General features: G+C 42.2%; 1 protein-coding gene across 1 annotated transcript in view; it reads left to right on the top strand.

Annotated features, from left to right (window-relative positions):
• Positions 1–21,992, top strand: part of LOC122926132 (sulfotransferase 2B1-like) — a 79,937-nt gene that overhangs the window by 38,882 nt on the left and 19,063 nt on the right. Inside the window, exon 3 of the mRNA XM_044277514.1 lies at positions 19,814–19,940. Coding sequence (XP_044133449.1) covers positions 19,814–19,940 — 127 coding nt within the window. The remainder of the gene's footprint in view (positions 1–19,813; positions 19,941–21,992) is intronic.

Below are 21,992 nucleotides of genomic sequence, written 5' to 3'. Positions count from 1 at the left end.
GGGAGAAAGTTTAGTTGCGGGCAGCTCCGCTGACGGCATTTTCTGTGATCACAATGATAAAGTGTATCACGGCGATCACATGATCAGAGACCACTTGTCACGGTCTCTGATTACTGCCCCGAGCCCTCAGCTACCTCCGGTAGCTGCGGGCACTGAGCTACAGCTATTGATTTTATCGCTAACTTGGGGTGAAGTGCCGCCGTAAAAAGGCGGCGCTCCAGCCCAAGGCCCCTTAGTGACCGCCGTAAAAACACGTATGGGTGGTCACTAAGGGGTTAATGTCAGTGTTAATTAAAGAAATCCGCCTGTATGAGTCCATATCTAAGGGGTCTTTGCCTTTTTTCAATATCAACACTATTAATGCTTCTGTCATTGACTCCGAAAGATTACCATACTCTATTGCCTCAGTAAATACCTTCTTAAGGCGGGGAAGAATAACCTCCCCATATTTACGATAAATTTCGTATGGGAGTCCATCAAATCCTAGAGAGGAGTTTCCAACACAGGTTTTCAAAGCGGCCTCCAACTCGTGCAAGGATAGGTCTGCATCCAGGGATTATTTCTGAATATCTGTAAGAACTGGAAGGGAGATGGAGTCCAAATATGAATCAATCGAGACACTATTATATAATTTATATAAATCTGAAAAGTATTTCAGAAATTCTTCTTTAATGCATTCCTGATCTTGAGTAATTATACCTTCTGAGAATCGAATAGCAAGTATCTCTTTTTTTGGATCTTGATTAGTGATCACCCTGGCAAGTAATTTCCCTGGACGACCTGATTCAGAAAAATATTTTTGTCACCTAAAGAACATCCTTTGCTGAGCCTTATCCAGAAGAAAGTCAGAATAAGGGCTTGTTTTGCGGGCCGTTTTTAACAGATTCGTTTTTCTGTTTTTTGTTTCAGTAGTGTTTCCGGTTCCATTCCATTTTTCCATTCCGTTTTTCCATATGGCATATACAGTATACAGTAATTACATAGAAAAAAATTGGGCTGGGCATAAAGTTTTCAATAGATAATTCCGCAAAAACAGAACGGATACGGAAGACATATAAGAGCACATTCCATATGTGTTCCGTCTTTTTTTGCAGACCCATTGACTTGAATGATTTGCGGGCAATAATAGGACATGTTCTATCTTTGAACGGAATGGAAAAACTGAAATACGGAAATGGAATGCATACGGAATACATTTCATTTTTTTGCAGAACCATTGTAATGAATAGTTCCGTATGCGGACCGTATATGGAACTCAATAAACGGCCCCTATACGGAACGCAAAAAAACGTTTGTGTGAATGAGCCCTAAGTCTGACTTGTCCTCTGCATAGTCTCTCTAGCATTGTTACTGGAGAAATCGTCCATAGCAACAACTGCTGCTTTTTGCAGATCTCTCTTTTTCCTGGCATAACTTTTTCTTAAATTGGAGATATTGCTAATAAACACTCTCCTCATAAAGGCCTTAAACGCAACCCATACCAAATAGATTTTTGCTGTGTTATAGTTACAATCCCAAAAGAACTCTATCTCCTGTTAGATTATTTTATGGCTATCCATTATAGAAATCCAGTGGGAATTTAATCTAAATGGGGGCCTAATCTTAAATCTATCTTCCACCATACATAACTCAATGGAAAGAGGTAGATGATCCGATCGAGACCTAGCCTCGTATTTCATACGTTTTATATAGTTCAAATACTTTTTATTTATCAAGGTTAGATCTATCCTAGATATGGACTTACTGGATTTACTAACACAAGAATATACCTGTTTCCCCCGCCCCAAATGTCCCCATACATCCACAAAACCAGATTTCTGGCAAAACAGGACAAAGGGGACCCCGGGCATAAAGTGAAAGGAGGTGGAATTTAAATAGAGGCTAAGATGCAAGGTTTCACAAATAAATTTCCATAAAGGAAAACAAATCTCCCTTACTTATCAATGGAGGATGCCCGGCAGACAAAACCAATCCCTTTATGAATTAGCATTGTTACTCCTCTTGAATAACTAGTGAAAGTAGAATGATAAGTCTGCGCGGCCCATCTCCCACCAATACATAGGATCTCCCCCTCAGTAAAATGAGTTTCCAGTAAGCTAACAATCGCTGGGAGACATCTATAAACTCTATCACAAACTGCCTGTCTTTTTATTTTATCACCTAGACCCCGAACATTCCAAGTTCGAATTTTAACCAACATCAATCAACCCGGGGAAAAAAATTAAAATTCTTCCCTAAGTGAAGAAATTAATTTTCCTACCTTTTCCTCCTCCAGCCTGGGAGATGCATCGCAACCCACCCCTTGGAATAAATCCCACCCCTCCCTCCCCCCCAACCCTCCCAGAAAAGTCAGGAAAAAAAGACTATATATTTCCATTATATAAGATAGGGGGGCACTCTCTTGTTCTTTTCAAAATCATATCCCTATCTCGTGAGAGTAGTTACTTTGCAAGAAGTGTCCGCGGATGTCTTCTACACAGAATAATGGAGAGAAATGCTCTATCCCAAATTTCTCCAAAATTAAAGTCTGAATCATATATCCAGGGTTGTCTCCTTCCATGCCTTCTGGTAATCCCGGAATTTTCACATTACTTCGCCTGGACCTATCTTTTAGAGCCACCATTTTTTTTAAAGGATATTACCTTCTGATCAATGTGTCTCCACCTGATACAGAATCTTAAATATAATCACTGTTATGGCCAAATCCCCGAAGTCTAAAGTGCAAAAGTCTTTCACATAATATTTAAACATCAAGATGTAGTCAAGCAGGGGCATAAATATATTAAATTAAAGTATATCTACCAGATACAAGCGGAAAAATAGATAAGCAAGTCCATCAAAAAATATGTCTCCACAACTGATATATTTAGATATATTAAGATTAATGATATGTTCTGATATCTTTAGTTCACTATGTTAATACTCGCTATATATTATTTGTTATATATGTCAACTATTAAACTTAGGATTCATCTTATATTGTATATGAGTCTGAGGATCCATTCCATCTTTTAGGCTACTTTCACACTTGCGTTCAGAGCGGATCCGTCTGCATTATATTGTTAAAATATTTCTAAGTGTGAAAATAGCCTCAGACGGATCCGTCCAGACTTTCAATGTAAAGTTAATGGGGAACGGATTCGTTTGAAGATTGAGCCATAGTGTGTCATCTTCAAACGGATCCGTCCCCATTGACTTACATTGTAAGTCTGGACGGATCCGCACACCTCCGCACGGCCAGGCGGACACCCGAACGCTGCAAGCAGCGTTCAAGTGTCCGCCTGCTGAGCGGAGCGGAGGCTGAACGCTGCCAGACTGATGCATTCTGAGCGGATCCGCGTCCACTCAGAATGCATTAGTGCTGGACAGAAGCGTTCGGGTCCGCTTGTGAGCCCCTTCAAACGGAGCTCACAAGCGGACACCCGAACGCTAGTGTGAAAGTAGCCTTAGCTGTATCCTATAGAGAAATCTTGATCCACCCAAGAATTTAGTATAAATAGTAGAGGATTACATGTAAGAGTCACTAAAGAAGGAGCCGGCAGCTCCGAAACACGTATGGTGTAATTACTGTAATCCAAGACATGCCCAGTATCATTATAGCTGCGATATATGAGAGCAGAAATAAATTGCTGGACACAGAATCCAATACTACTTAACAAACAGCGCGCTGTATCGGAGGGTAAGCGAGGAGCTCCAACATGTGGGACACCACATGGAACGCCAAGTAAAGGCATTGCACAAGTCAATACATGGGGAGCCAGGAGATTTGGCTGAGAGCAATACACAGCGCTTGCACAGATGATAAAACCTGGGAAGACATTGATGTGGTAAAGACTAACTGTTAGCAGTAAAAGAAAGTCACACTCTCTATATGTATTCTTACCATACTGATAACAACCACTCTAGTTACCAACCATAACGCTATATGGGAAACAAATAAGAGACATATTTGCACCTTAAAAAAAGGAAATAACAAATATATTGATAATCATGAACACTGATTCTTAAATGAAATTATGTATATCGTTTGGATCAAGTAACATCATTAACTGTCTACAATCATGAACACTGATTTATAAATGAAATTGAATCATGAATAATAGTGTTGAGCGAGCATGCTTGGCCGAATACCAGTTCGGCTCGAGCATCGCTATGCTCGGCACATGGCGGTACTCGGCCGTGTACCGCATGTTCTCGAGCGCAATGCTCGACTCTCCTACGCATGTTCAGCTCATTCTAAGTCAGGGAGAGCTGAGGATAGGAAGGGACAGAGAGTGTAGGGAGTGTAATCTAATATTATAAGTGTACAAAAACTTTTAGAGACCCAAAAGTCCTTGTAAGGACTATTGTGTGTGACAGCAGCAATATATTTTTGTAGCACAACCTGTGCTAAATTGCTCAGTGTTAGAGCTGTGCATAGGAAGGGACAGGCAGTGTAGGGAGTGTAATAGGAAGATTTTTATACAAAAAACTTGTGTGTGACAGCAGCGATATATATTTTTAGCGCATTTGGCGCAGAATACTGTGTAATAGGCCGCTGCGGACAGTTACATTATTTGCGCCACATCTCGTGTGTAAATTGTGCGCATCCCTAAAATATCAGTGACATCCAGTGCACTTTTTCTGTAGACGGTTTCCCTGGGGACAGTTAAATTATCCGCGCCACATCTCCTGTTCAAAGTGTGCGCATCCCTAAAATTTCTGTGACATCCAGTGCACTTTTTCCGTAGACGGTGTCCTCTGCGGACAGTTAAATTATCCGTGCCACATCTCCTGTTTAAATTGTGCGCATCCCTAAAATATCAGTACACTTTTTCCGTAGACGGTGTCCACCTCTGACAATGACCTCACCAGGGCCACATCTGCTGTGTAACGTGTGCGCTTCCAAAAAATTTCTGTGACATAAAATTTAATTTTTCAATAGACGGTGTCCTCTTCTGACAGTGACCTGACCAGGCCCACATCTGAAGTGTAACATGTGCGCTTTTAAAAATTTTCTGTGACATAAAATTGTATTTTTGAATAGACTGTGTCCTCTTCTGACAGTGACCTGACCAGACCCACATCTGCTGTGTAACGTGTGCGCTTAATATTTTTTTCTGTGACAACATTTTTATTTTTGAATAGACGGTGTCCTCTTCTGACAGTGACCTGACCAGGCCCACATCTTCTGTGTAACGTGTGCGCTTCAAAAATAATTCTGACATAAAATTAAATTTTTCAATAGACGGTGTCCTCTTCTGACAGTCGAGAGTGGGTAATTTGCACGCACCCCTTGCCTTCCTTGGATGTGGTAGCCGTTTCTCAGGCTTCCTTTCCGGAATCGAACACTGATTCCCCGATATCCGTGGTCATTATGTTTGGCGAATAAAAGAACATCGAAAGTTGATAGGGCAGACATCCAAATGGATCATTGACATCACGGGCGATCAGGCAGAAGTTATCTAGAGTCAACAAAGCAGCAACAGGCCCTCGCCCCATAATGTTTGCAATGGTCAGCTCACCTGCAGGCCCTTAACCATAATTTTTTCGATGGTCAGCTAAGCAGCAGGCACTCTCCCATAACAGTCTGGTCAAAACAATCCTCACCGCCGGGGGTCACGTAACTAATTAGCAAGGAGGAGTTTTGTTGGTTATTGGAATTAACCAGAAAAATCGCTCCACCAACTCAGAACGGCCATGCACCACAACCCACAGAATCGAGAAAGAGCTATCAATCAGTCAATCCTTTCCGTGTCCGGGCCGGGTGAGGTTTACCGTGTTGTGTCAAATAAAGACACAGGCTCCACTCCTGGTGGTGCCCTTCCGTCAATTAGTTTAAGTTTCAGCTTTGCAACCATACTCCCCCCGGAACCCAAAGACTTTGGTTTCCCGGAAGCTGCTCGGCGGGTCATGAGAATAACGCCGCCGGATCACCTGTTGGATCGTCTTAGAACCTCCGACTTTCGTTGTTGATTAATGAAAACATTCTTGGCAAATGGTTTCACTGTGGTTCGTCTTGTGTCAATCCATGAATTTCACCTCTAGCGGCGCAATACGGATGCCACCGATCGTCCCTCTTAATCATGACCCCAGTTCCGAAAATCAGCAAAATTTTGGGCTGAACTTGCATTTTATATACAAGTGAATATATAGGAAAGAATGTTTCCTGACAATTTTGCCTCTAAAATTGATTTAATCTTTGGTTTTGTGCGTATTATTGTCAGTCTGTAAAAGTGGCGTACTAATCGGACAGCATAATTCAAAAATGCATCCAGACATCCTCCCCATGCTGTTCCCGAACCAATTTCGGTGGTGTTTCCATCAATTTCTGACATTTTCCTTTGAACCAGGTACCCTCCCCTCTTCAGAGCAGGGGGCAGCTGGTTTAATGCTCGGGTTATCCCATTGACTTCTATTATACTCGGGTGCTCGGTTACACACATTGACGACGGGGATCACATTAATATCTCTATTATACTATAATTCCGGACACAAAGTTATAAAGGAACATGATAGTGAAACATTTATATTAAATTAGAAAAAACACTAGAGATGAGCGAATCGAAGCTGACGAATGCTAATTCGTCAGCACCGAATGCTGATTTGATTTGCACCGAATGCTAATTTCCTTGCGCTTCACATTTTTCCTAAAATGGCTGCTGCACGTTTCAGGACATGGAGAAGGGAACTCTGGGAAGGCGGAATCACCCATACTGACATGCATGCAGCCAATCAGCAGCCATCCCTGTGATGTCACAGACCTATAAATATGGGAGCCATCTTAGATTCTGCCATTGACCAGCGTACTTTGTGCAGGGAGAGACGTGTCTGCAGTCAGTGGGACAGTGATAGAAAAAACTTCACTGTGCTAAAAAAAAATTGATTTACAAGTGCAGGGAAAGATAATTCAAGGTGTAGGGAAAGAATTGGGAGGAATCATTCCACAGCATTTCTGTTGAACAGGGTTCAGTCGGGGAGGTGACAGCCTGTGTAATAGGAACATTCCTATTAGACCTTGCTGCACTAACTGAGAACCCAAATTGCCATTATACAGCTCTGTAATTCCAGCAAACCGTTCTTATTAGGGTGCAAGTGCTTTTTGATACAAGCATTAACAGGGGTTATTACAAGGAAATATTTCTACATCTTATTTGCCCTTGTGCGGTGCACTTATCTGTAGTAAAGACTTTTGTGGGGTGTTTTACCAGAAAAAGAAAAATATATTTGCCACTCAGCGGTGTAGTTATTTCTTGTAAAGACTTTTGTGACATGTATGAGCGCAAAAAGAAAAAAAATCATTTGCCGCTCAGCGATACAGTTATTTCTTGTAAAGCTTTTTGTGACGTGTATTAGCGCAAAAAGAAAAATTACATTTGCCATTGTGCGGTGCAGTAATCTGTAGTAAAGACTTTTGTGGGGTGTTTTACCAGAAAAAGAAAAATATATTTGCCACTCAGCGGTGTAGTTATTTCTTGTAAAGACTTTTGTGACATGTATGAGCGCAAAAAGAAAAAAAATCATTTGCCGCTCAGCGATACAGTTATTTCTTGTAAAGCTTTTTGTGACGTGTATTAGCGCAAAAAGAAAAAATGCATTTTCCACTCTGTGATGCAGTAATCTGTAGTAAAGGTTTTTGTGTTGTGTTTTAGTGGAAAAAGAAAAAATATATTTGCTGTTCAGCAGTGTAGTTATTTCTTGTAAAGTCTTTTGTGAGGTGTATTAATGCAAAAAGAAAAAATTAATTTGCTGCTCTGCGGTGCAGTAATCTGTACTAAAGGCTTTTGTGGGGTGTTTTAGCGGAAAATGAAAAAATATATTTGCCACTCAGCGGTGTAGTTATTTCTTGTTAAGCCTTTTGTAATGTGTATTAGCACAAAACAAAAAAAAAACATTTGTCGCTCTGCGTTGCAGTAATCTGTAGTAAAGGCTTTTGTGGGGCCTTTTAGCAGAAAAAGAAAAAAATACATTTGCCGTTTGCGGTGCAGTAGTCTGTTGTAAAGGCTTTTGTGGTGTGTTCTATTGGAAAAATAAAAATACATTTGCCGCTCTGCGGTGCAATAATCTGTAGTAAAAGCTTTTGTGGAGTGTTTTAGCGAAAAAAGAAAAAATATATTTGCTGCTCAGCTGTGTAGTTATTTCTTGTAAAGCCTAAAGCCTTTTGTGACGTGTATTAACACAAATAGAAAAAATACATTTGCCGCTCTGCGGTGCAGTTATTTCTTGTTAAGCTTTTTGTGACTTATATTAGCGCAAAACTAAAAAATACATTTGCCGCTCTGCAGTGCAGTTATCTCTTGTTACGTTTTTTGTGACGTGTATTAGCACAAAAAGAAAAAATACATTTGCCTCTTTGCGGCGCAGTTATTTATTGTTAAGCTTAAAGCACAAAAAAAAAAATACATTAGACACTATGCGATGCAGTAATCTGTTGTAAAGGCTTTTGTGGGGTGTTTTAGCGGAAAAAGAAAAAAATACATTTGCCGCTCTGCGGTGCAGTAATCTGTTGTAAGGGCTTTTGTGTGGTGTTTTAGTGGAAAAAGAAATAATATATTTGCCGCTCAGTGGTGTACTTATTTCTTGTAAAGCCTTTTGTGACGTGTATTAGCGCAAAAATAAAAATACATTTGCCGCTCTGCAGTGCACTTATCTGTAGTAAATGCTTTTGTGGGGTGTTTTAGCAGAGAAGAAAAAATATATGTGCTGCTCTGCAGTACAGTAATTTGTTGTAAAGGCTTTTGTGGGGTGTTTTAGCGGAAGAAGAAAAAATACATTTGCCGCTCTGCGGTACAGTTATTTCTTGTTTAGCTTTTTGTGACGTGTATTAGCACAAAAAAAATAAACATTTGCCGCTGTGCGGTACAGTAATCTGTAGTAAAGGCTTTTGTGGGATGTTTTAGTGGAAAAAGAAAACATTTATTTGCCGCTCAGAAGTGTTGTTATTTCTTGTAAAGCCTTTTCTGACGTGCATTAGCACAAAAAGAAAAAATACATTTGCTGCTCTGCGGTGCAGTTATTTCTTTTTAAACTTTTTGTGACGTGTATTAGCGCAAAAATAAAAAATACATTTGTTGCTCTGCGGTGCACTTATCTGTAGTAAAGGCTTTTGTGGGGTGTTTTAGCAGAAAAGAAAAAAATATATTTGCCACTCTGCAGTGCCGAAATCTGTTGTAAAGGCTTTTGTGGGGTGTTTTATAAAAAAAAGAAAAAATACATTTGCCGCTCTGCCGTGCAGTAATCTGTACTAAAGCCTTTTGTGGGGTGTTTTAGCAGAAAAATAAAAAACATTTTTGCCCCTCAGCGGTGTAGTTATTTTTTGTAAAGCCGTTTGTGACGTGTATTAGCACAAAAAGAAAAATTACATTTACTGCTCAGCGGTGCAGTTATTTCTTGTTAAGCTTTTTGTGATGTGTATAAACACAAAAATAAAAAATACATTTGCCGCTATGCGGTGCAGTAATCTGTTGTAAAGGCTTTTGTGGGGTGTTTTAGTGGAAAGAGAATTAATACATTTGCCGCTTTGCGGTGCAGTTATTTTTTGTTTAGCCTTTTGTGACGTGTATTAGCACAAAAAGAAAAAATACATTTGTCGCTCTGCGGTGCAGTAATCTGTAGTAAAGGCTTTTGTGGGGTGTTTTATCGGAAAAATAAAAATACATTTGCCGCTCTGCGGTGCAGTAATCTGTAGTAAAAGCTTTTGTGGGGTGTTTTAGCGGAAAAAGAAAAAATATATTTGCTGCTCAGCGGTGCAGTTATTTCTTGTTAAGCTTTTTGTGACTTATTCTAGCGCAAAACGAAAAATTACATTTGCCGCTCTGCAGTGCAGTTATTTCTTGTTATGTTTTTGTGATGTGTATTAGCACAAAAAGAAAAAATACATTTGCCTCTTTGTGGAGCAGTTATTTTTTGTTAAGCCCTTTGTGACATGTATTAATGCAAAAATAAAAAATAAATTTGCCTCTTTGCGGTGCAGTTATTTCTTGTTAAACCTTTTGTGACATGTATTAATGCAAAAATAAAAAATAAATGTGCCTCTTTGCGGTGCAGTTATTTCTTGTTAAGCTTTTTGTGACGTGTATTAACACAAAAAGAAAAAATACATTTGCCGCTCTGCGGTGCAGTAATCTGTTGTAAAGGCTTTTGTGGGGTGTTTTAGCAGAAAGAGAAAAAATACATTTGCCGCTGAGTGGTGCAGTTATCTGTAGTAAAGCTTATGTGGAGTGTTTTAATTTCCTTTTTATTTATTTGATCCCGTAACAGTATGTCAGGCAGAGGAGTGCCAGGCCCTGCACATTTTGGCACATGCAGAGTTCGCAGCAGAGTAAGGGGGCGTGGCACCAGGGGTCACTTCAAGAGGCCTGAGCTCCCAGTCTCAGCTAGCGGTTGTGTTGTAACCAGCAACCCAACAGTTCTTGAGTGGTTGACTCGATCTTTGACTTCCTCACAAGTGACATCAGACACCCCCAACCAAGAGTTAGTGGGTTCATCAGACACAACCCTTAGTTGTCGTGCCCCGGAAACAGGCCCTGCGCCCTCACCTGTCCTCAACCTGCCTCTGTCCTTTTCTGTTCCCAGAGCCACAGAAGTAATGTATGCTGTGGGCTCAGCTCCACTATACAGCGAGGATGAGGTATTAGAAAACAGTCAGCAGCTACTTCCTAGCCATGATCTGGAGGAGACATCCACCGCTTCCTCCACTAGGCTGGCAAGTAGTTATGAGGAGAGTGGCGTGGGAGCTGGTAATGCGAGTGGTTAGGCTCCTGACCCAGAGACCATTGAGGAGGACATCAGTAATGTGCAGACAGTACTTGATGATGAAGATGTAGCTGACGTGACAAGGTTTGCCCATGAGCCAGCAAGTCACTAGTGTGGCCGAGAGTCAGCAGGGTGGCAGCAGTCGATAGTCGGGAGCCAAACGTGCCAGGGGTAGACCACCAGCTTCACTGAAGCCTACCTTCCAGGGAAGTAGCCTGCAGGGGTCCACGGAGGCAGCAGCGGTAGCATTCAGACCCGCTGCATGCTCACTTGCTTGGGTAGTGACAGCCGAATTGTCACCATTCGGCAGAGGGATGACTTCTGGCTAGCCACCTTGTTAGACCCTCGCTACCAGTCCAAAATGGGGGCCTTTTTTACGCTCGCTGAGAGGGAGGAAAAACTGAACTACTGTAGAGGCATCCGATGAAGTGAGTTGGCCGCTGCCTATCTGTGCCATCGTCCATCCTCTCGCAGGTCTGACCGGGGAGGCCCCAGGGAGTGCCAGCTCCATAAGCAGCATCCTGAGTCTAGAGTTGCTAATGAGCAGATTCCTTTACCCGCATAGTGAAGAAACTAATCACCAGCAGCTAGACATAGAGCAGGACCTGAACCAGCAGGTGGACAGCACCCTGCCAACCCACATTGAAGATCCACTGGACTACTGGGCAGCCAAACTGGATTTGTGGCCGCAACTAGCAGAGTTTGCCCTGGAAAAGCTGTCCATTCCCGGCCAGTAGTGTGGCATCAGAGTGGGTGTGTAGTGCGGCGGAGGCCATACTTACCCCAAGAAGAACTCACCTGTCCACCTAAAATGTGAAGAGACTGACCTTTGTCAAGATGAATCAGGTAATCAGGTGTGTATCAGCCACACTAATCCCTGATGCATCAGACTAGATCATCCATGGTGCCACACCAACACTTTGACAAAAGAGTAAAATTCAATAAATTATCTGTGGATCACTTCAGCTGGACAAGATGGAACAGGTGCTCTTGGTCTATGTGACCCACCCAGCCACAAGCAAATAGTAATAATATAAAGAGGATAGACCAGGCACTCTATATATGTAACTAAAACGAGATATTTATTACATACAGTGACAAATGAAGACATAAAATTCTAGTCCAGCTGGACAATCGATGATATGTAACAATATACAATGTATAATATAGCAGCAACAACGTAACAATTTTTGGCAGCAATAATAAACCACCTGAACAATCGATGATGTGTGACAATATACAATGTATAATATAGCAGCAACAACGTGGCAATTTTAGCAGCAGTAATATCTTAATGCAACGATGTGATACAAAGTAGCAAATAAAGAGATAAATAATCACAATCTGTTAATCGCGATATTAGAGTCCAGGAGTGAACCGCAAGAATAGCCGGGGAATCAGGCTGATAGCAGCATTAGCAACATAAATGGCACTAGCAACATAGATAGTTCCTTATAGAGAAATGTGATACTCTCTTTCTGATATTCTCCAAATCCAGGAGTTTTGGGTATACAGGATTCCACTCCTACCTCGCTATGTTAAAGCGAAGATTGGTGGTTTACCAGTCTCTTCACTTTCTGCAGTCTGACCTCGGCTACAAACCAGTAAGTGCTCGTGGTGGCAGTGGCGTAGCGTGGGTTGCCAGCACCCGGGGCAAGCCAAAAATTGTGCCCCCCCCCCCCGCCTACCCCAGGCACGCCACTTTTAACAGATACTGTAGTAGATCACTAGCAGTCCTATGTAACACCTCAGATAACACAGAGATAACTCTCTGAGTACAGATAATGTAGTAGATGGGTGTGAGGCCCCAGAATTCAGAACACAGTGTGACCTGAAGTCTGGGGCCAGGATGCGGCAGGGTAGGCCATATTCTCAATCTCCTCCCACAACCCTACCATGAAACAGATATGTGCATGGACATTATAATTACAGTAGAATACCGCACCATACCTGTTACATCCAGTGACGTCTCCTGTGATGTAGACTCTCCTCGACGTCTTCATTCAGAGATAAGACCACCATGATAACTTCTTTCAGCCGCTTCTCGTCTCTGCAGAGTTTCACAGAAAAAAAATTAGGTTCCTCAATTTACTATCATGCTCTCCTTCCTGGTGTCTCAACACTGTCATCCTGCTGCCCCCCAATACTGAGCTAGAGCCAGACAGATAGCTTTCATTCCCCATAATATTATTCCCCCTGTATATTATAATGGCCCCCTCTTTATTATTAATGTACTGGCCCCCTCTTTAATAACAAAGAGGGGGCCATTATATTAGCAAAGAGGGGGCCAGTACATTAATAATAAAGAGGGGGCCATTACATTAATATTAAAGAGGGGGCCATTATATTAATATTAAAGAGGGGGGCATTATATTAATAACAAAGAGGGGCCATTACATTAATAATAAAGAGGGGGCCATTACATTAATAATAAAGAAGGGGCCATTATATTATTATTAAAGAGGGGGACATTATATTAATAACAAAGAGGGGCCATTACATTAATAATAAAGAGGGGGCCATTATATTAATATTAAAGAGGGGGCCATTATATTAATATTAAAGAGGGGGCCATTATATTAATAACAAAGAGGGGGACATTATATTAATAACAAAGAGGGGCCATAACATTAATAATAAAGAGGGGGCCATTATATTAATATTAAAGAGGGGGCTATTATATTAATATTAAAGAGGGGGCCATTATATTAATAACAAAGAGGGGCCATTATATTAATAACAAAGAGGGGGACATTATATTAATAACAAAGAGGGGCTATTACATTAATAATAAAGAGGGGGCCATTATATTAATAACAAAGAGGGGCCATAACATTAATAATAAAGAGGGGGCCATTATATTAATATTAAAGAGGGGGCCATTATAGAAATATTAAAGAGGGGGCCATTACATTAATAATAATAATATACTGGCCCCCTCTTTATTATTAATATAATGTCCCCCTCTTTATTATTAATATAATGTCCCCCTCTTTATTATTAATATAATGTCCCCCCCCCTCTTTGTTATTAATATAATGGCCACCTCTCCACCCTCTTATTACTGTGCCAATGCCATTGAATAGGATAGCCTCTTTCTGCTCCAGTCCTCTTCCACCCCCCATACTGCCCCCAGAGCCTCTGCAATTAGGTAAGGTAACATAAAAAAAAAATACTTACCTCTCTCCATCCCCGCTTGAGGCATCCCGGCGCAGGCGGTCACGAACGCCTCACTGTGCCTTCCTGCGCCGCGTCATCGCATCATCTCGCGAGACCCGACGCAGGAGGTCACAGTGAGGTTATCGTGACCGAGTCCTGCATCGCTCTACTGCCTTATAGGCTTCAGGCCACTAGGCCTGAAGCCTATGAGGCATAACGGAGGGGACTCGAGCCATAGGCTCCTGTAGCCCTCATTGAAATTTTGGCTGCCTGGCGCCCCCTGCAATTTGGCGCCCGGGGCAACGGCCCCTATGCCCCCCCCCCCCACGCTACGCCCCTGCGTGGTGGCGTCCCACCCACTTGCACAGTATTACCTTGGTCTAGTCTCTTTATCTGAGACGTCGACTCGCCGATCTATAAGCGGGTCCATTTCAGCTGACTCTATGTTCAGAGCCGACAGCGAGTCACGTACTTGAGAAGATCGAGTAAGGTATTTTGCAGAACTTTACTTTAAAAGTCCGTTCAAATCCAGGGGAGATTTTTCAGCATGCCGGTACAAGGTTCGATCGTGCAAAAGGACAAACAATAAAACCAATATATTTAATTGCATAGCCAAAGACACTTTTGCAAACCAATTCTAAAACACTTAAATCAACCTGTGACCAATACATACTACATCACTAATTTACCCACTGTATCACTAATATTAGATGATGGTTGAACTAAATGAAGTGTAGTATTACCCGATGCCTACCTCAAACTCCATCATAATTTGTCCATATCCATATTATGGTCCCCTTATTGTCCTGACCCCTAATCTTAAATCCCCATGTCCTTCATACCACCATCCATCATTCTGGTGGGTCCACATATCCACTTGATAGATCTTGAAATTACGTGTCCTTTCTTATTATCCATCAGCCTCCATCGTTTTAAAACGCCCACATCCTGCAATGTACAGGGAGCGCCTGCAAATTCCTGTTTCAGCATTCTAAATAAATTATCGTAGGGAGAATTAATCAAACGAACACTAACTATAATACATACAGTTAAAAACACATTGACAGTCGTGTTTAACCTGTTAAAACCATTAAAACCAAAAGTACTTACTGTATGAGTGACGATCAGGGCCAAACAAACGCCACCACAGGAGAAATTTACAAAAATTGGTCAAAAAACAGGAATTGTTGCATCTGATAATGGCCGTAACTTGGCAGCGGCTTTGGAGCTTGGCAAGCTCACACACATACCATGCCTAGCCCACGTGTTCAACCTAGTGGTTCAGTGGTTTCTCAAAACCTACCCCAATTTGACTGAGCTAGAAGAGGTAGAAGAGGAGGGAGAGGATGAGGAGATTGAGAGTCATCCTCCTGATTAGGACAGAGAAGTCTTGTCTGTTGGGACTCTGGCACACATGGCTGACCTTATGTTAGGCTGCCTTTCCCAATACCCTCGTGTTGTATGCATTTTGGCCAACACCGATTACTGGTTGTCCACCCTTCTCAACCCCGGCTACAAAGAGAACTTCTCATCTCTCATTACTGTGGTGGAGAGGATGAGCAAAATGGTGCAATACCAGAAGATCCCTGTGGAAAAATTGCTCGAAAAATTTCCAGCTGACAACGCTGGTTGCAGAGTACGTAGTTCCTTGGCCAATCGAGGAGGGGAGTCGAGGGGAAAACATAGCAGTTCCAACAGAGGCAGGGCAACACTCTCCAAGGCCTGGGACAGTTTTATGACACCCCACCAGCACCCTCAGTTTGATGCGCGGCCTAGTGTCACAAGGTGGGAAAATTTTTGGAAGATGGTGAAGGAGTACGTAGCAGACCGTGTCAGCGTCCTCAGTGATCCCTCTGTGCCTTACAGCTATTGAGTGTCCAAGATTGACACGTAGCATGAACTGGCGCTCTACGCCAGCGTTTTGTCAGAGCGTGTATTTAGTGCTGCTGTGGCATAATAAGTGATAAGCGCATCCGCCTGTCAACTGAAAATGCTGACCAGTTGACTCTTATAAAAATGAACAAGGCCTGGATTGCCCCTGACTTCTCTACTCCACCAGAGGAAAGCGGTTGAACATAAAGGCACTCTAAATGTGGCTTTTGTGGTGTATTGAATACACTGTATTCCCATGGACCCCTTCCACCACTAAAAAGGGTATATGGTTCAATGTCCCTTTTCTCGTCCTCCTCCTCCATCATATCAACTTGTTTATTAGGCTGCCCTCGCTCCTAATGTTTTAGAGGGTAAGCTCAGCAGGGGGCCCTCACTTATAATGTTTTAGAGGGCCCTCATCCATAATGTTTTTGAGGGTCAACAGCAGGCCCCCAACCATAATGTTTTACAGGGTCAGCTCGGCAGCAGACCTTCACCCCTACATTTTTAGATGGTCAGCTCAGCAGCAGGCCCTCGCCCACAAAATTTTTTAGATGGTTAGCTCGGCAGCAGGCCCTCGCCCACAACATTTTTTAGATGGTCAGCTCGGAAACAGGCCCTCGCCCACAAAATTTTTTAGATGGTCAGCTCGGCAGCAGGCCCTCGCCCACAATTTTTTTTAGATGGTCAGCTTATCAGCAGTCCTTCACCCACAAAATGCTTTAGATGGTCAGCTCGGCAGCAGGCCCTTACCTATAATGTTTTAGATGGTCATCTCGGCAGCAGGCCCTCACCCACAATTTTTTTTAGATGGTCAGCTCTGCAGCAGTCCCTCGCCCACAGAATTTTTGGGATGGTCAGCTCAGCAGCAGACCCTCACCGCTAATGTTTTAGATGGTCAGATCAGAAGCAGGCCTTTGCTCCTAATGTTTTTGAGGGTCACCAGCAGGGCATCAATCATAATTTTTCAAGGGTGTGTATGATGCCCTCCTTTATGTGTAACAAAGGGTGTTTTGGAGTGCCGGTTCCTTGTAATTTTTGGTAGCCCTTTCCCTTAGCGCATAGGCTTTATGAGTGTAGGAGTCCCACTACCTGAACAATTGTACATGTAACACCCCAGAGTTGTGTTACTACACGCCTCTACCCCGCTATTATCTCTTAAGAGCCTTTACCTTGTCATCTGATATGATTTCACATTATGTCATTCACAAATGTGCATGAACCATGTTAAATACAATTATTGTTGTAATTTTCCATGTTCACCAGCAGGTGGCAGCAATGGATTGGTAAGGAATTAATTTCAGTTTAGTACATCTGTGGAGGTGTGGGCAGTTCCTACATCCTGCACCTTGGGTGGAGAAGGGAAGTTAGATTGAGTGTAGCCCACTCAATGGTCTATAATGTCTCTATAGGATGTTTCTTTACTGAAGATAACTTGTATCCAAGCAGTATACAGCTTTGGTCTCTGGTCCCAGCAGGTTTTAGCAATGATTGGCAGGAAATGAATGCTTCTGCTTTAAATGTGAGTATAAGTCATCTGCTTAGTAGCTCTGTAATTGTGGCAGTGATTAATCTTCTGCACTTTTCTATAACTTTTGCTGTATGGGGACAGACTAGCTGAGGAGGAATGGCTTCTCCTAGGTCTCTGGACTTAACTCACAGATAGATTTTTAGGGGATGCTTTCTTCCTTCCTGGAGGTTGTAGTTTCTGCATCTTGTCATCCAGCTGAGGCTGCAGGTGCTCAGACTGGGGATGTGATCAAGTCTCAGCCGAGACAAGATCCTTGCTGTCTTCCCTATGCAGGGGATCTCCTGAACGCTATCACACAGCCTTCCCCAAGCAGGGGGGAGGCTACACTAACTCTAACTTCCTTCTCCACCCATGCTGCAGGATGTGGGAACAGCTCACTTCGCTCACAGAGGGGGAGCTAAGCTGGTAGAATCCATTCCAGCCTGGATTCACTAAACTAGGACTAGTACCTCGCCAATGGAGTTGCTGCAACCTGCTGGTGAACATGGAAAATTACAAGAACAATGGAATTTAACATGGTTTTACATGCACTTTTGTGAAGACATAATATAAATTACAAGCTCTTAGAAGATAGTAGCGGGGTAGAGGTGTGTAGTAACACACCTCTGGGGTGTTACACAAGCCATTTTAGGCTCTTGCAGGGACAGTGTAGGAATTATGAAGATATATTTAGTTGGCTGGATTGAATTACTAGATAGCTAGAAAGCTAGGTTTTATCATTAGGGACAAGGTAGGTACAGTTAGAGGTTTGTCTGTAACCAGGGCTGTGGCTATTCATAGCTTCATGTGTTTCACCACAGTAGACACATGAGCTTTTAAAGAGACAATACTATTTTTATGTGCAGGAGCCAGCATTTTTTGTCCAAATACCTGTTGCAAAACTTCTATAGCTTTTACTTGTGCAATAAGAGTATTTTAGTTGTGTCTACAGCAGTGCATATGTTGGTTGCACTCAGGGGACGTCCTATAGCGCATGTGTTTATTTTTCCCAAAAGCCTGTCACACTTTTTCTGCTATTTAAAAGTGAGAATAGTGTACTATATATTTTGGTCGCTCCCAGGGGACATACTATTGTGCCTGTGTTATTCTTCCCAAAATCTTGTTCCAATATTTATACCATTTATACAAAAACTTACATAAGCATGTTTAAGTGTGTTAACAGCAGTGTATATTTTGGTCCCATCCATATCAGTGTCACTCTGATTTACCTAAAATAGGAGCGATAGAGAGAGAAAGAAGGAGGGAGAAAAAAAAAAAACAAGAGACAAAGAGAAGAGAGAATACATATGAGTCCTAGGAGAATTTTAGAGTGTAAGGCCTCATGCACACGACCGTAGTTATGGTACGCATCCGAGCTGCAGTTTTTGCGGCTCGGATGCGGACCCATTCACTTCAATGGGGCCGCAAAAGATAGCAAAATATAGCATGTCCTAATCTTGTCCATTTTGCGGACAAGAATAGGCATGTCTACAATGGGCCGCCGTTCCGCAAATTGTGGAAGGCACATGGGCGGCTTCCATTTTTTGCGGATCCGCAGTTTGAGGTCTGCAAAAACAGACATGGTCGTGTGCATGAGGCCTAATGCAGACCTTTTCAGGGCAATTGGAGCACTTTTGATTCAAGTAGAATTTTCTAACCGATTCATTAGAATCGGCCTTGAATTTAATTTCAAGAAACTTAGGGCTGTTTCACATGAGCGAGTCCATTGCAGGAATCACGCTCCGTGTGTGAGTGTGATCCTCCACTTTGGACTTGCGGGAGCGCACGCCATTATAATGATTTATAATGCTATGTGTCTCTGCATGGCCTTTTCCCCACAGAATCATAGTGACATAAAGCTGTCAGTATGATCCTGTAGAAATAAGGTCAAGCAGAGGCACATAGCATTATAAATCATGATAATTCTGTGCGCTCCTGCAAGTCCAGAGCAGAGGATCACACTCACACATGGAGCGTGATTCCCGCAATGGACTCGCTCGTGTGAAACAGCCCTTAATGTCAAGCTGTCTGCACAGGGGAGTTACCTTTCTCAGGGTTTGAGACCTTTCTGCTGCAGCTATTGGCAGTTGAAGGATGTAACTGAGCATGTGCTTCCATCTCAGTGAGCAGGACAGAGAAATTAGAAGAAGAGCAAACAGCAGGTGGTGCTATACAGATAGATTGCTTTGAATACCTCAGTATCTATAATACATTTTTAATTACATGCAATTACAAAAGTATTCAGATCCAGGTGCTGGGACAACCCCTGTAATGTAAATGTATTTGCATATTAAAATGAAAGTTAATTTGTTATAAATAAATAAAAACACTCTATTGTGGTGTGCAAGGCACTATGGGGGAGATTTATCAAAACTGATGTAAAGGAAAACGGATTCCATCTTTCATTTTCCAAAGAAGCTGTAATGAATGAGTAATGAAAGGTGGAATCTGATTGGTTGCTATGGGCAACTAAGCCAGTTTTCCTTTATACCAGTTTTAATAAATCCCCCCTCTGTTTTTTTTTGTTTGTTTTTTCAGATTATTTACACAATGCGAAATCCAAGAGACATCATTGTATCTTTGTTCCATTTTACCAAGATTCTCAAAATCTTTGAACCTACTGAAAATTTCCAGAATTTCATTGAAGACTTTATACAGGGAGAAGGTGAGATATTTTCTTAAAGCGGTATAAAATAAAAAAGACATTATTTAAAATAGATTTTTATTAAAAACACGTGTTTTTTACTTTTCATTTGAATATCCACGTAAAAAATCCTAAAATATGGCAGTTTTTTTCACCCCCCATGGAAGCATACACTACGAAGGGAATTCTTCAGTCTTTGACATCCCTGTCTCTGCCAGAATATACGTCCAATATATGACGCGTTCAAGGGCGGACCGGCCATAGTCCCTACAGGGAAATTTCCTGGTGGGCCGATGCCCAGGGGTGCAACTAGATACTGCCGGGTTTGTAACAATCGGATGCTATCAACATTATTGGGAGCATCATGTACTTATCTACCTAGTTGGGTACCATAGATGCCCTCCTAAATTACCATTATCAAGATGGCTATACAGTTGAATACTGCGGCGGGCACACAGCCTCATGTCTTCCTGCCCTGCTGTTCACCCCATCTGTGCAGGAGTGTGCTTTGCATAGGTGGCATGCTGGAGGACCACTCTGAACTGTGACTACAGTGGAGGCTGTGAACAAGGTGGAGGATGAGGAGGACATTGGCACAAAAATACCACCATTACAACACAGAGGCCGCATTGCCATCACCTGGCTAAGTTGCTGGTGTCCCTGGGCTGGAACCACATTTACCCAGTAGGCTGTAAAGGACTAGTGATGAGCAGCAGGGGCAAAATTCGAATTTGCGATATTTTGCAAATATTTAGGTGAATATTTGCCATATATTCGAGAATTTGTGATCTCCAGTCATTATTTTCTTGATTGCGAAAATTTGCATTCCGAAAATTCGCAATCAACACTACTCCTAAAATCAAAGATATTGCAGCCTTCTCAGTGTCCCACAAGCTAGAAGCAGGAAGTGTGTACTGTTTAAAAAAAAAATCTCAAATATTAAAAATTACGAATATATCACTATATTCTAAATATTGGCGAATTCTCGAAGTGCAAATATTAGCGATAAAAATTAGCAATTTGAATATTCGTGATCAACACTATAAAGGACATATATTGTTCTTAACCAAATTTATTTTTATTCAAAGAGTAAGGCATATCAATCGATCACAAACCATCGTAGCATCACTGGTAAGGCATAGCCACAAATCGGTCATGGAAGTGACCACAAATGCATGTCAGTGCAACACATGTTGTACAAAATGATACATCAAATGTGACAGACAATAAAAATCAAATATAACACAAATAAGAGGAAAAGAGAGGGGAAGGAAGGGAAAGGAAAGGAGGGGGTAGGGGAGTTTTCCCCAACTCCGTCAGGGGAACTTCCTATATGTCTTCCAGGGTGACCAAATTTTCAGAAAGCGGGAACGCGTGGAAGATTCCCAGTGGGCCAGCTCTTCAAACCTGTAGATCTGATCCACCTTATCCCTCCACATCGAAACAGTGGGAGGTTCAGTATCCTTCCAAAGCAGCGGGATGAGCAGTCTCGCCGCCGTGATGAGCATAGTAGGAAGATCAGATCTACAGGGGGAAAGCGAGTCATTAGGGCACCAAAGCAGAATCCGTTTAGGATCCAGCTTAACCTGCTTAGCACACACCTCATTTATCAGAGCTTCTATACTGGTCCAGAACGCTTTAATCTTTTCACAATGCCACCAAATGTGTGACAGAGAGCCTACTTCTTTTCTACACCTCCAGCACTCACTTGGGAAATCCGCATTAAGCCTATGCAAGAACTTCGGGGACTTGTACCATCTCGTAAGCAGCTTATACGAGTTTTCTTGTACCTTAATACAGCGACTAAAGCCGTTAGAGTGTGTAAGGACAAAAGCCCTTTCCGGGTCTGTAAGGTGGATGGACAATTCCCTTTCCCATGAAGAAAGGAAATGTAGCTCAGGAGGGGAGGCTGAGAGTAACTCCTTATATATGGTAGACAGCGGTTTAGGGATCCTACGGGCATCTGACAGCCAAGAGGGGGATCTAGAGGTGGTGGGGGGTGGTAGCTTAATCATCTTAATCACCTTCTGCAGGGAAAAACTCTGTAGGAAGGAAGCTTTTTTTTACTTTAGG

The sequence above is a fragment of the Bufo gargarizans genome, chromosome 2, assembly GCF_014858855.1.
Source record: "Bufo gargarizans isolate SCDJY-AF-19 chromosome 2, ASM1485885v1, whole genome shotgun sequence".
In the NCBI taxonomy this organism is placed as follows: Eukaryota; Metazoa; Chordata; class Amphibia; order Anura; family Bufonidae; genus Bufo; species Bufo gargarizans.
This window is presented reverse-complemented; position numbering and strand designations above follow the sequence as displayed.